At 52.8% G+C, this 14,964-nt stretch overlaps 1 protein-coding gene across 3 annotated transcripts in view; it reads left to right on the top strand.

Annotated features, from left to right (window-relative positions):
- Positions 1-14,964, top strand: part of GRK5 (G protein-coupled receptor kinase 5) — a 203,128-nt gene that overhangs the window by 60,625 nt on the left and 127,539 nt on the right. For 2 of the 3 annotated variants that reach the window (XM_032490790.1, XM_032490788.1), the window contains exon 2: positions 2,197-2,336. The exons of the other annotated variant lie outside the window; for it this stretch is intronic. In XM_032490790.1, the coding sequence (XP_032346681.1) occupies positions 2,270-2,336 (67 nt within the window). In that variant the 5' untranslated portion in view covers positions 2,197-2,269. The remainder of the gene's footprint in view (positions 1-2,196; positions 2,337-14,964) is intronic. 3 annotated transcript variants of the gene reach the window in all.

The following is a 14,964-nucleotide window of genomic DNA, read 5'->3' as shown; positions in this document are numbered from 1 at the left end:
ACATCAGTGCCAACCTCCAGGTTGGCAGGAGGTTTACCAGAGTAGGGAAAGGGGGCGGAGAGCATACAGGACCTCTGAGCACCTGAATGTAAACTCCATGCAGACGGGCGCCTTGTCTATCTTGCTAGTTGTACCTGCAGTTTCTGTTGCTCGGTCTAAGCACATAGTAGGTGCTTAATAAATACCTATCAAATGCATGTGTCACCTCCAAGCCCTGCTTCCTGACCTTCCCCAGAGCTGGCTTGGTTGTGGGTTCTTGAGTTACTACCGAGAGTGGGTGGGCCAGGCCGAAGGGCCACCCAGTGTGCCCTGTCCCCTGATTGGACAGCAGCTCTGCCACCCCTCACTGGTGTCACTGCTCCTGCCTGCCTGGAGTGTGTCCCTGCAGCCTGGCTGGGTCAGATAAGCGTCCCTCAGTAGGGACTGCCTGTGGGGCGCTTGCCGCCCCCAGTGTTGTTTCCCTGACGTCTCATCTGCTCCCTCGGCTTCCCGTCTCCTGGACACTCGTGTCCCAAGTGGCTAAAAGGCTGGTCATCGGGAGAGGGGGACACAGTGTCCGAGCCACTAATCCCCAGCCTCGGGCGGGCCCTTGAACTTTTCCTTTAAACAGCTCTCCGACCCCCAGCAGCACTTCAGGTCACATTCCCAGAGAGCCTGCTGATGAGGGCTGAGTCTGTTTATTTTCCAAGATTTCAAAAAACATGCTTTTTCCCCTCCCCTCTGACCTTAAAACTTTTTTTTCTCTGCGATACTCATATTTTTAACTTCATGAGAAAATACGGTAAGGGAGCATATTTTCTTTTCACAACTGTCATATTAAAAGAGATTTTTAATTAAGGAAAAAAGGTTTGTGGGATGGGGGGAGTCAGGTGGGGTTTTTTTTGGTGCTGTAGGGGCTACTTAGAGCTATTTTCTGCCTGGAGCCCCGTGTATGTGGCCCCCGCTCGAAGGTTCTGAGAGGATTCTGCAAACAGGGCCTGCAGCTGTTTTGGTCATTGTTGTGGTCAAGGATTTCTGGGCACCTTTTCCTCTCCTTCTGAAGACCTAGGACTAAATCGGCTGAGTGCTGTAAACAAGCATCTCCCTTCACAGCAGGAAGTGTTTAATGTCTTTGCTCTTGGGAGCTGGTATTCTGGGCAGAGTGTGGGGCAGGATGGGAGGCAGGCCTGCCCTGCTCGTGGCTCTCTCCCACTGTGGGGACAAGGATGGTGGCAGCTGCGGGCTTATCTGTAGCCCCAGAATTCTCATCTGGTGGATGTAGGATCTGGGGCCCAGATAGGGTTGGTGACTTGACCACAGTCACACAGCCCCTGGATGGTGATGAGTGAAGGCCTGGCAGAGAGTGATTTCTCTGTATCTTGGTCTTTGTGCCAATGCCCCCCATTCCCGGGTCTCCCCAGGACCCAGCAGCGGTTTGTTGATGGGCCTCCTGGAGGTACTTTTCTTTCAGCTCCAGCTGAACTGTCTTTAGCCTCAGCGTGGTTCTCTTGTTTCCAGTTTGTACAACCCTGCTCTTTGTTCAGCTCTGATCAGGGTCAGACAAGTCAAACACCTACATTTCAGGGATCCTTCTAGAATTAAAAACTTTAATTCAACAAGTATGTATCAATTGGGAGGCTGCTTTGTGCTCAAGAAAAGTAGAAAAGCTGGTCGCTGCTCATGCAGAGCCCTTGCTTGGCAGGGGAGGTTGAATGAAATGAACCCCCAAGTCCAGAGCTGCTTCTGGAGGATACCTCTGCCCCCTTCTCATCACCTCTGCCCTTTGCACTCACCTCTGCTGCCTCTGTCCTGGTTCAGAGTTTCATTCCTTCTCTTGCCTGGGCTCTTGCAATAGCCCCTGGAATACCTCCTGGTTTTGCCAACATCATGAGGACTCTAAAACTCGCATCTGATCGAGGCTTTCCTCCCACCGGCTGGTTCCAACCTCTCCCCCCAGACTCGTGTCCCTTCCCAGGCACCCAGTGACCCAAGCCTCTGAAGCCGCTCTGCCTGGGAATGCCCTCTCACCCTCCTCCGCTCGGAGGACACCTACTTGTCCTTCCAGGTCGTGATGAGACATCCCTCCTTCGGGGAGCCTTCTAGATTCCTTGGGCTTCGTTTTCCCTTTCTGTCTCCTGTGGCCTTCTGTTCACAGGGGGCCTGCAGCCTCCTAGGTTGGGCATAGTCATCTGCTTCCTTGCCTGTCTTGTCTTCCAGACTGGGCTCCCCCAAGGAGGGGGCTTTCGTGCCTCTATTCCCAGCAGCAAGCCCAGCGCAGCACAAGTCAAAGATGGGAGTGTGCTTATTCAGCAAATACACCCAGGACAGAGGGGAGAGGATCACGGAAAAGCAAGAGGGTAAGAGAGGTGGTAGAAGCTTTGCAGAGGGATGAGCCTTGAGTTGGCCCTTGAGGGGTGAGCAGACATTAGGTTGGGGGGTTGGATTTAGGATGGAGGGTCTTATGCAGTGGGGACGACGTGTTAGAGGCCCCTGGAGCTGGCGGTGGGCAGGTGGCAGCAGGTGGGTGACACTAGGGGTTGGGGTGGGAGTGGGGAAGATCCAACGGGGAATCTTTCTCCATGATGTTCAAGTTTCCTGTGGCTTGATCTCTTCCACTTTCTGCAAGCTGACATCAGTGGCAAGAGAGTTTCTTGGGTTTTCAGAGTAACGCAATTCATCAGGAAACTTGGTGAAAACTGTGCTGCCCTCTTAGCTACATGCCACAGTAGAGGGTTCAGCCTGGCATCTGGACACAGGCTCCTTTTGGGGTCATTTATTTGGGCCATGGATGGGTGGGTGGGTCCCACCAGCAGCATCAGTTGCCGCAGGCGCTGGTGGGTGCAGAGCTGCTTCCCGGAGCCAGGAAGGAACTGCGTCCTCAGACCTCCTCCTCGGCCGGCCTTCGCGGTCGCCTGGTGCCTTGGCTTCGGCTCATCCGCTCATTGTTTTTGGGTTGCTGCCTGGGGCGGGTGGCTATTTTGGGGGTCTTTCAGAGAATTCTAAAAAAATAAATAAGCTCCAAACTTACTTCTTATTCTTAGGGAATAAGGACATTTGAAGTGGCACACAAACTTGAGGATGCCTTTGCCAGCCGGGACAGGGTGGGGCTCTCCAATCATATTGACTTAATGGTTTACAAAGTGCCTTTTATAACTTAATCCCAGTGACACTGAGCACTAGCTGTGGGTCAGACCCTGCACTCAGCTCCTAGGGGTATCAGCCCATGTCATCTTTCCGGCAGCCTTATGGGCAAGAATTATCTCGTTTTATAGATAAAAAAACTAAGGCCTAGAAAAGTTATTTATCATTTGTAGTTTAAGGTCAAGAGGCCCAGTATGGGACTCATTTACGTTCTTCTTTGACTTTTCCACGATCTTGTGAACCATCTCATTTAACAGATGAGAAAATCGAGGCCCGGAGAGTCATACAGAGGCACATCCAACCTGAACCCAGGCTCCTGACATGTGATCCAGTGCACTTCCCTCTGGCCAGGCTGCTGTATATCAGCTGACAGATGCTGCTGTCCCAGTGGGGTAGTCGTAAAGCCTTGGATGCAGGGTTCGCCTTCATTGGAGCAGTGGCAGGAGACGCAGCACGTGCCCTGTGTATTAAGTGACTGTCGTTCTTATCCAGCCCTCGCCCTCCCAGAGCACTGGGGCTGTCCCTCCGGTGACTCCTGACAATGGGTGCAGCAGATCAGTTGATGTCAACCTGCGCAGTGGCATGAGGTGGCTGCTGCTTTCTGCTATACTGGCTCCTCGCTGCCCCTGGTGGTGCAGTGGATGGTGCCTAGAAGCTCTGGCAGGGGTCAGTGCGAGGAGGGAGTGGTGCAGGTGCTCCATCCCTCACTTAAACGTCTCTGCAGGGTGATACCCAAGTCAGGAGTGGGAACAATACTATATTGTTTTGTTAAACCTGAAACATACACCTTTGGTTGGAGGGGGTGAGATGCGTCTATTAGGGTTTAGTAATGACAAGGGCACTCTGTCTTTTCAGATGTTTGACAGTCACCTGCTAATCCCCTGAGATCTGGGAGCCGCACCCCCCGCCACTTTGCAGGGCGGTGGGCCCAGAAGCAGCAGCACACGGGAGGCTCAGGTGTCCTGGTTTAAGAAGACGCATTTGTACTTGCTCCTGACACTTGCTGAGGGGAGAAAAGGGCACGTGGATCTGAGTGAGATACCTGTGGGGTGGGGGGAGAACGCGCCAAAGACCCAAGTCCCAACCCAGCTAACATTTATTGAGCACCTGCTGGGTGCACATGCTCTGCTCGGCACTGCACCTGTAATGTCTTGTTTGGTCCTCACAGCGCGGGTCTCTGAGATCAGTGCTGTTTGCTCATTTGTTCCCTCACTCATTCATCAAGATTACTGAGCTCCTCCTGTGCACCAGGTACCAGTCTGGGTGCCGAATAAGGCAGAGAAACTCCTACCTCCGGGAGCTTACATCCTAGTGGGAGTCAACCAGGGTAGCAGAGAGCAGCAGAGAGCTGGGCACCTCCGGGCCTATGCTTCTGAACACCCTGTCCCTTGTTCCACCCTGACTGTATCACTCTCCACCTCCAGCCTAGACGCGTAGACCTGTCTCTGAGCCCAGGTGCCACTGCACGACAAGCTTCTACGAATTGGCAACTGTGTTTTTAAAATCAAGAGGTACACAGGAAGGGGAACTGCAAGAAAGGAGCATATACTCTTTTTTGTAGGGTGCAAAACTGACATTTGGTTTGTTTGAAGACTAGTGTGCTGCCTTCCAAAGGATGAGCCACAGGGTTCTGTATATCGTGGGGATGGGAAGAGGGAGGGAAGAGGGCAACCCCATCTGGAGAAGGACGCCAGTGTGCTATTGGCAAAGGGCAGAGGTTGTCCTCTGGAAAGAGAACACGATTTGCTCAGTTTCCCCCCAACCATTCGGTGAGCTGTGACTTTGGGAAGTTGTTTGACCTGCTTTTCATTTCTAGGAGACTGATAACACTTATGTTTTAGAACATTCTCCCTTATATTAATATCATGACCTAGATGTTTACAAAAGAATTCCAGACAATTTTTTGGGGTTAAGCTTCTTATTGAGGTGTACTGTCCGTGTAGAAAAGGCAGAAACAATAAACATACTGCTAAATGGGATTTTGCAGAGCACACACATTGCAGAGCCAGCGCCACAGAAGCCTCCTGGAGTCCCCTCCAGTCCCCACCTGCCCCAAGGTGGTCCTCACACCAGGGGTTGGTTTTGCCCGCCTTTGGACTCTGGGAGAGTGGAATCACACGCTGTCTCTGACTCATCCCTGCGTTTGAGATTCGTGGCTGCAGGTACTTGGAGTCAGTCGGCCCTTTCTCACAGTCTTCCGTTGTCTCCCATACACATTTGATGGTCACGGCAACCCCATGAGATACGTGGGTTGGGGACTGTTCCTCCTATCTGATGAGGCAGGAAGCCCAGAGTTGGGGTGGGGAAGTGGCCTGCGAGGTCACGCAGGTCAGCTGAGGTCGGCGGGGGTCCCCCAGAGAAGCCTCCCCTGGAGCTCCACTCCCCAGACCTCACAATGCTGCACTGAGCCTCCCCCTTATGTTTAGTGTAACGTGTTCTGGAACTTTCCCCTCCAGTTTCACGTAAATCCTCTGTGCTGCACCACAAGTTCATTTCCACATCTTTGTTTGTTCTGTAGAAACAGACGCTCTCCTTTGCATCTCTGGGAAATAACTCACATTCCCTAGAGGTCACCCTTGGTTGGCCGGCTGAGGGATGCAGCCTTCATGACCTCACCCTCCTCCCAACCCTATAATTATCCGGGTTGCTCACCTCTGTGCCCTTCCTTAGTTAGCCATCAGTCTCAAATCCTGAGCCCAGCTAGAAAACCCCCAGTGGGCTTGGCTCTCCTGGGGAGGTTGCCTTAGGCAGTCATGCTGGGAGCCTTTTCCTCCAGCCTCCTATTGAGGTAGAAACATACAGTGAGAGGTGTCTACTTTGTCCTGAAAACACGCCCACAGTGCTCTGCTAGGCAGGCCTGTCCTCTCCTGTTGTAAACTCCACTCCGGCACAGCCCTGTCTGATGCAGGCTTACTGACGGGACATTCTGTGCTCCAGCCTCTCCTTTCCCCTTGTTTTTAAATGAGCGTCTGTCATCAGGGAGACCGCTGCCTCCCAACCTCCCCATTGCAGCAGCAAACCCTGTTCATAACTCCTAAGTATTTATTTCTGGTCCCTAAAGGTCAAACACCCTTCTGGCTCATGAGAAGTCTGGAACTGAGTCTCTCTGAGGAGCTGGGAATGGATTGTGGGTTGACAGCTCAGATGGGGGTGACTCTGGGACATGTCCCATCTGACAGCTGCTAAGGAAGTGACTTGATCTTTCTGGGAGTGATTTGTCCCTTTGCCTTAGAAATTGCCACTGGCTCTCTCTTTGGTCCTCCAAAAGCTACCGGTTCTCCTTTTGAGTTATTCTGACCATGTTCCCTTATTAGTTGAATCCAGGCTTTCTGAATTCCCACTGCTGATTTTGCTTTTTAGCTAAGCTCTAAACAGCAAACACGTAGCATGCATAGTATTATTCCATCTGCTGGTGCCAGTGTCAGATGTTGCTAATCAATTACAGCACTCCTGTCTGCTGAACCTGAACCCTGTCTTGAGTCCCAGAACTCCAGGCAGCTCCTGCCGTCTGTTTGGAGCTCACAGGCTTAAAATCTTTTTGCCGTTGCAGCTCCAGGTGGTACAAACAATCCTGCTTTCTGCCGAGGAAGTTTGATTTCCTATGAAAGGGGCCAGAAGTGAAGGAAATCACCTTTCTGAAGTACTCGTTAGTTGCCTGGACTTTCTCAGGCAGGTCGGGTGGCAGGGAGTGGGTGCGGGGGGGCCTGTCTTGCCCAGTGGGTATTTTGAATTCAGGAGTCCACATTCCTTTGCTGCTGGTGTCATTTGCTGCTTCCAGAATCACACTTTCAAGGAGACTTGAAGTTTGTAAATAAATAACTGGGCTCTCTCCCAGCCTCCTGAGGTCTCACCATGGCTGGTTGTTAGTGGAGTCCTCAGAATACATCCAACAGGATAAAATGTGACTTGTGCAAGTCCCCAGTTTGGAATAGACTCACTTCCTGCTTCCTGGGTGAGACACCACCTGGCAGGAGGGAGGCCCTTGCTGGGGGCGGGGCAGCCCGAGGTTCACGGCCATCCTCCTCCTCGTGGCCAGGTTTGGTCTGGGCGCCCCTGCTCCTTATCCCATGTGTTTATTTCCCAGGCAGAACTCCAGGGCTCCCCCAGGTGCTCGCCACTGCTGATCACAGAGCTGGTGGTTCTCCTTTTCCAGCAGGAGGCTTAGGGCAGAGGGCTGGGTTAGGGGGCTCCTGGGAACATGGGTGAGTCCTCCCCGGTCCCACATTTGTCACCTGCTCCCCAGTGCACTTTGTTATTGCTGGACTGGCTGGGGTGTATCGGCCTCGGGCCAGCTTACCTGGTGGTTTAAAACCAGACTTAATCAAAATGTAAATACTTCTTAGGGCCAGAAAGCAGTTCTGTCCAGGTGTTTGAGCAGAGGCCGGAGAACTGGGAGCCTGAGGAGGGGGCAGGGCCTATCGAACCCCTTCTGCACAGAGTCCGGGGTTCCTTGGGGCCCTTGCCAGGAGCCTCTGGAGGAGCCATTGTCACCAGGTGACAACGCCCCACCTGCCCCATCACTGCTTGTAGGCGCTGTCACTTGGGCAAAGGTTGTTCTGGTGGCAACAGCATCTGCTCCTTTCCTCCTTCCCTGGTCCCCCTACACCCACACCCCCTCAGAGTCAGTGGCATTTCACAGAGGGGGCCTCTGGCTCTCCGGAGGTTGCTCAGTGAGTAGGAGGACACAGTCACATGGTTTATGGATGGGCCGTGTGTCCAGCATTGTTCTGGACTCCAAAGATCAGTAGTGACCAAGGCAGGTAGGATCCCTGCCCTCCTGTTGAGGTGGTGGCCCGGCAGTAAACCAGGAAGCAAACAAGATCATGTCAGTTATAAATAATCTATAAATACTCAGACAGTACTAATTCCCAATAGTGATGAGAACTCTGGAGTCAGTGAGATAAAGCAGGACCAGATGAGAGAATGAGACAGACCCTGTGGGTGGAGTGTGACTGTAGAGGGGCCAGGGAGCCTCTGTGAGGGGGTCATGTTCTCAGACGTGTCAGAAAGGAGCCCACAAGAGATAGGCAGGCAGGGGGCACAGCTGGAGCAAAGCCCTGGAGGTGAGAATGGACTGGGAAGTCTGTGTGGGAACAGGATGAGGTCAGGCCACCTGGAGAGGAGTGCGGGCCTGGGAGAAGCTGGGGGCTGAGGTGAGAAGCAGGCGGAGGGGCTAGTTGTGCGAAGCTTTTGGACATTATTCCAAGCTTTTGGGGTAGTCTTCGGAGGACTTGATGTGATTTGGGTTTGGACAGCTCTGGCTGCTGGGGGAGATGTTTTGAAGCAGGTGAGAACAGAAGTGGGAGAGCCGGGAGGAGGCTGGTCTAGTTGAGTGACAAGAGAGGATGCCAGCCTGGTCCAAGGTGGCAGCTGTGGAGACAGGGAGAGGACAGGCGTGTGTTTTGCTGTAGAAACCACAGATCTGGGGATGGACCCAGTGTGGAATATAAACTAGGGGATGGAAAGTAAAGAATCTGGGGTGCCTTCTGGGTTTGGGACTCAGTGGGGCTCCTCTGATCTACTCACCTCCCAGGTGGTGTCCCTCCCCTGGTGGACCTGGAGCCCTTGCTTACCTTAAAGTGCCAGTGTGATGCCTGCCTCTTGTGGGCATCCATTATCCTTCTTGGAGAGATTGACTCCATCTGCCTTTCTGGGTCCAGAAGGACAGTGTAATGTTACCTAGAGTCCAGGGATGTTGGAAAACTTGGGGTTTAGTGCCTGAGAGATTGAACCCTGGCTGAGGGGCCAGGGAGCTGTGGTTGTCCCCAGTGATGGTACCTTGATAGAGTTGATTGAGTGCTTGCCCTGCACTGTGCCGAGAGCCGTACGTGCATTTTCACGGTTGCTCCTCCCAACCCTGAGCAGCCAGGTGGATGTAGAGAGACCAGGGCTCAGTGTTTGGTCTGAGGTCACCCAGCTAGTGAGTGGCTGAGCTAACCTACAGGCCTCTGACTCCAAGTATTAAGTCCTTTACCAGCACCCAATGCTGTCCCCTCACCAGCCTTGTGCTGAGGGCCTTCTCCGTGCTGGTCCCTATCTAGGGCTGGGGGCCGGAGAACCCCTGCTCCTCTGAGCATGCACAAGAGGATCTCAGGGAATTTGCAGAAAGAGTCTTCTCTCCTTCCCTCCCTTCCCAAGAGGGCCTGCTGCCGGGGCTCAGGCCTGGTGGGAGCTGCAGGCAGAGGAGACCTTTGGGGCTGGGCAGGAGCTGTGCCAGCCCCCTTTTTGGGCAGCCGCCACAGCTGCCTGGGCCCCACCCTCCTCTGCCCTGGCACCTGCAGGAACACACCTGACCAATTTCCACTTGATCTGCCGCTGCCTGTTCCTGCCAGGGGTGGGGAGCAAAGCTCCTCCGTCAGGTTTAGACAAACCCAAAGGGATCCCTCAGGGTCTGAGGATGAAAGTCATCCCAGGAGGTTATTGTGCCAGTTTTTCTGTAGCAGAGAGTGAGGGGAGATTGTTATTCTGATGTCCAGAAGAAGAGCATGTGATGTGCCAACAACACCCAAACCTCAGTTCAGATGCCCTAGCCTGACAGGTGACCTTCTGTGTGTGTGCTTATGAGGACAATACCTGGGACTCTGGGACTGAGCCAGTGGGGTATGGTTTTCCTGACTACCACCTTGTCCATGTCCCCCTGCTGCCCAGTGGGAACCCGTGGGGGTAAGGCTTGCTTCCTCCTCAATTCAAATTGCGTGTCCCCCCACCACCCCAGCCCCCTGCCCGGCCCATTGTAAGCACCTAGTAAGTATTGGTTGGTAGGTTGAGTGAGTGAGTGAATGAATTTCCCCTGGTCTTTGATGCTCCTCTGTCACTCTAGACCTGCGCAGTCCAAGCTGCTAGCCACTTGCTACAGGTGGCCACAGAGCCGCTGAAGTGTGGCCAGTCTGAACTGAGGTGTCCTGAAATATATCATCTATGCTGGATTTCAAAGCCTTAGTATGACGAAGACAGTGAAATGTCTCATTAATAATTTTTCATACTGATTACATGCTGAATGGATATTTGATGTTGATTTAAATATGAAATGTCATTAAAATTAATTTTGCTCATTTCTTTTTCCTCTTTCAATGTGGCTCCCAGCACTTTAAGTGTATTTGCCTGTGTGGTTCACATTCTGTTCCTCTCAGACAATGCTGGCCTCAACTGAGGTATTTGTCTTTGAAAGGCCAAGAGACCTGGGCTGGATCCCCAAGTCTCCCCTTCCTGCCTGTGTTACCAAAGCAGGGCTCTGAGCCTTAGTTTCCTCACCTTTGAAATGGGGCTGGCGAGTGAAGCCTCAGGGACTGGTCAGAATTAGTGCGAGGAGGCCGCTGCGACTTGTTGGGGTGGGGCAGGGTGTCTTGGCTCAGGCAGGCTCTGATTTGGGTGTTTGGGGCCAGGCCATGACTGAGCCCTGCTCCTGGGACTCAGAGTCCAGGCCATGATGATGAGTTGGAGGAAAGCGAAATAAAAGAAAAAATCCCTGTGTCCCAAGGAAGCAGATGTGTCAGGAGGTTGGAGTAACGAAGGCAGGCAGGCTTCTGCTCAGGAGCACTAAGCCCCAGGAAGGGGGGCACAGAAGCAGGGGTAGGCCATGTCTGTCACCCCCACCCCAGGGCCCTGGGGCTCTCCCCACCCACCTGGGTCATGGCCTTCGCTCTCCATGGTGCTGGTGTTGAGAAGGTGCATGGCTGTCCTTCAACAGCCCTTGAGTTCAGAACGAGACCTGTGTGTGTGTGTGTGTGTTACTCATTTCACCCCCATCTCCAGGATTTGGTGTCCCGGCCCTTGAAGTGGGTGGGGCAGGTTCAGGACCAGGTGGAGTTTCTGAGCCCCCCAGCCCCTGCCCCCTTGGCCACCTGGGAATCTACCAGGATTCACTCAGTTCTGATGGCGTCCCATTAATTTCCCCAGCTGGTCCTCCCAGTCCAGTGAGCATTAGCCCATTTCACAGGGAGTTTGCAGGCTGGGGAGAGAAGCAACTCATCAAAGGCCACACACCTAAAGAGGGGGTGGGCGGCCAGGAGTTGAACCTGGGTCTGCGCTGGGTGCTTGAGGGCGGACTTCTGACACAGTGCCTGGAAATCTGCAGCTGGAGGGCCTGGGGTGGATTGGTGGGGAGGCCTGTGCCACTTGTCTTTAGAATATTATCATTTGTAGTGTGCTGGTCTGTCTGTGCCTCTGTCTCCAGTCTGCTTCGTCGGTTGATCCCTGAGCCTGCTTGGTTAAGGCCCCAGCTCCTCCCAGAGCAAGAAGAGAATGGCTCAGCATTCCTCAGTTTCCTCAGATGTCACAGCTGGACCTCCCTCGTTGAGTTGAGGGGAAGACTGAGAGAGGCCGGCCTATGAAGATTGCTGCTCCGTAACAGCAGCTAATGGGTGTTACTGTTTCTTTTGCTGTTACCCGGTCTTCTGTTTCCAGCTCTTTCTCTTGAAGCTTTGGAAACAGAAACCCTAAATGATTGATAGCAAGTGAAGGTGCATCCCAAGGTCAGGCGTGGCCAACAGGTAGGGGCTGGTCTGTTTCAGCCACGCAGGGATGCCAGAGATTCCAGGTAAGGGGTGCGGCCCTGGGCCCAGCTGTCAGGGCTCCCAGGGCAGCTGCTCCTCACAGCTGGGCTTGGCCATGTGAAGTGTGTTCCCCAAATCTGCTCTGGTGGTGCAGGATGAGGTGCCTGGCTTCAGGGAGCCTTGGGACAGCCCAGAAGAAGTCTGGAGAAGACTGAACCTCACCTTATGCTTGGCTGTGAGGGCCTGGCCTAGAGCCTCTGACCCTCCAGCCTCCAGGGCTCCCTACTTTGAGGCTCAGGGCTCTCAGGTGCTTCCAGGAACCAAAGGTCCCCTCCCCAGGAGGTTCTTGGCCTTCTATCCCTTTGAGGGCAGAGCAAGGAGCAAGCAGAAGATGTACACGATCACCTCTCAGTCCTGGGTGGGAAGGCGCATAGCACAGCCTGTGATGTCTCTGCTAACCCATTCATTCCTTCATTCACTCATTGACAGACACTAACTGAGGTCTGCCATGAGCCTGGAAGTGTGTCCTAGGCACTGAGAACTGATGAGCAAAAGGGACATGGTCTCTGTCCTCTTGGATGGGAACCTAATAAAGACACAGATGACGATATGTGCTTTGAAGGAAGGACTGTGAAACAGTGGGAGGGAAACATGGAGACATACCTCTTGGATTGGTGGAGAGGGGGTTCAGGGATTGATGTGACTCCATGCTGAGACCTGAACACTTGTCGGGGGAAGTGGGGGCAATATATCAGAGTCCTCAGAGCAGCATTATTTGTGATGGTAAAAGTTTAGAGATAACCTACATGTCTCTTAACAGAGTGGATGAATGAATTATTTTCTTAAAACCTGTAGGTATATGTTTTTAAAATTTTTATTCTCTTTAAGCTTGAAATATTTTATTAAAGAAAAAAGATACTGGAAGTGTGTATCTAGCAGGAGGAATGGCATGTGCAAAGGCCCTGAGGCAGGAAATCTTTCCCAGTGAGGAAGCAAGTGAAGGCCCTGATTTTGCTCTGGAGGCCACCCTACTTTGGGCATCTCTCTGTTCAAAAGTCTGCTCTCAGCTGTCCCTGAGACCATAGGAAAGGCCCTTTTTTGACCCTTGAGAAGGCCTTCTAGCAGTCCTGGGTGTCAGCTGGAGGACACAGTGATGGTGGGGGAAATTGGACCACTGAGGGCAATGCCTGCCTAAGCTAGATTTGTGGGAGGGGAAAACTTGGGGGTGAGTCAGCCCTCCTTGGTTGGATGCAATAGAGCCTGGTTGAGCTTCTTCCAAGGGCCTGTGGTGAGTCTTCTCTCTCTTTGTGGAGGACTCTGCCTGCTCACCAGGCCATCTGTGTGAGGTGAGTCACTGTTTTCCCCCATTTCGTGAATCACAGACACCTCCGAGCAGGTCTGTTCAGCCTGAACTGCACACACTGGTGAACTTCGACATCCGGACGAACAAGCTAGGCATGTGCTTCCACATTGTGTGCATGGACGGCTCTTCCAGAACTCTCTGAAACCCATGGAAGCATGGCCTGTAGATTAAGGATCACTAGTCTGGTCCAAGACCTCACTTTCCTGATGTGGAAACAGAGGCCCAAAGAGGGGAGGTATCTTTTTGAGGTCACGCAGAGAGGGAAGGAAGCAAGGGGCTTGGCTTGAGCGCATTCTCTTGGCCCTGAATGTGGGTCTCCATGTCCCTAGCCAAGATTAGTGCTGCTGACCTCTCCTGGGGGAAGATGTGTCATGTCTGACTCTGGCCCCTGAGCCTGCTGGGTGGGGTGGGAACCATGGGTGTGAGATTCTGGCCCGGGCGCTGCACCTGCAGGTGCTTCCTGCAGATGTTCTGCTGTGGAGCACTTCCCTCCCTCTCCGTGCAACCCTCTGGCTGCAGTGTCCTCCAGCATCTACTCAGAGCAGGGCAGTGGCCTGGACCAGGGCAGTGGCCCACTGTGGAGGGGCAGGGAGATGGCAGAGTCAAGTGTCATTTGGAAACAGAATCCGTAGAACTTGATGGATGGTTGCAGGTGGAAGACTGTTAGTTGTTGCTGTGTAAGAGATTACTCAAAACTTAGCAGTGAGAACAACAATCAGCATTTGTTATCTCCTGGTTTTTATGGATCAGGAATTTGGGACGGGCTTAGCTGGGTGGTTCTGGCTCAGGGTCTCTCTGAGGCTGCAGTCAGCATTGGCTGGAGCTGCCATCATCTGAAGGCTTGACTGGAGCCAGAAGACCCTCCTTCAAGGTGGCTCATGCACCTGGTTGGCAAATTAATGCTGGCTGTTTGTGGGGGGTTAATGCTTGGCTCCTGCCCACATGGGCCTCTCTGTAGGGCTACTGTGTCCTCAGAATGGCTGATCCAAGAGAGAACGGGGCAGAAGGCACAGTGACTTCCATGAGCTAGCCTTGGAGTCATAGTCTGTCGTTTCCTCCACGTCCCATTGGCTACAAAGGTTCAATGTGGGAGGGGCCTGCAGAGGCTGTGGAAGCCAGGAGGTGAGACTCACTGGGCCATCTTGGAGGCTGTTTACCACAGAGGCCTTGAGGTGGATGGAATCAGGAATGATACCTAGATTTTTGGCCTGAGTGGCTGGGTGAATGGTGGTGCCATTTATTGGTAGGTGAGCATGTTTGGGTGAAGATTGGTGGGAATCAGGACCCCAGTTTGGAAGACTTGACCTCTGCACCACTTCCCTGGCCTCAGGCTTTGGGGAAACTTTCTCAGGGTTTAGTTCTCATCTATCTATCAAACTCACTCCACGTCAGCCTCATGGACCAGGAGTTAAGAACCAGGAATTCTTAGGTTCAAATTCCAGCTTAGCCACTTAGTGGCTGTGTGTCCTTGGGCCAGATACTTGGCCTCTCTGGGCTTGTTTCCTCATCTGTAAAAGAAATCCACTTTGTTGCGGTATCGTGAGACTCAGATGATGGAGCTGCAGCACTCAGGCTGGGGCCTGGCTCTCCCTGACTGCTTTGCGCCTCAGGTTTTCCCAGCCCTTCTGTGGGCCCAGTCAGAGCTACATCATAACACACCCAGGTCGCTGGGTGGATTTGATTGGAAGGATTTCTAAAGAGTCTGTTCAGCTTCTTTTAAGTAGATGATGCAAAAATTCTGGGGACAGCAGAAGTAATTATTACTCGCAGGGAAATGCAAATATTTTTATGAATATCCTATGAAAAATTGGTGCATTTTTTTATGAGCAAGCAGTCCTGTTTATTTCTCTAACAAAATAGCCACAGTTGTGCTTCAGGGGCCAACTTTCCATGCCAGTGGCTTTTCTTGGGGGTCAGCTCACCTCCCTCCTACTCCCTAACCCTTTCTTTTCTTCTTTAACCCAGAGAAAACATAATGAAGACAAAAGT

This window comes from Camelus ferus, chromosome 11 (genome assembly GCF_009834535.1).
Source record: "Camelus ferus isolate YT-003-E chromosome 11, BCGSAC_Cfer_1.0, whole genome shotgun sequence".
Classification (NCBI taxonomy): domain Eukaryota; kingdom Metazoa; phylum Chordata; class Mammalia; order Artiodactyla; family Camelidae; genus Camelus; species Camelus ferus.
This window is presented reverse-complemented; position numbering and strand designations above follow the sequence as displayed.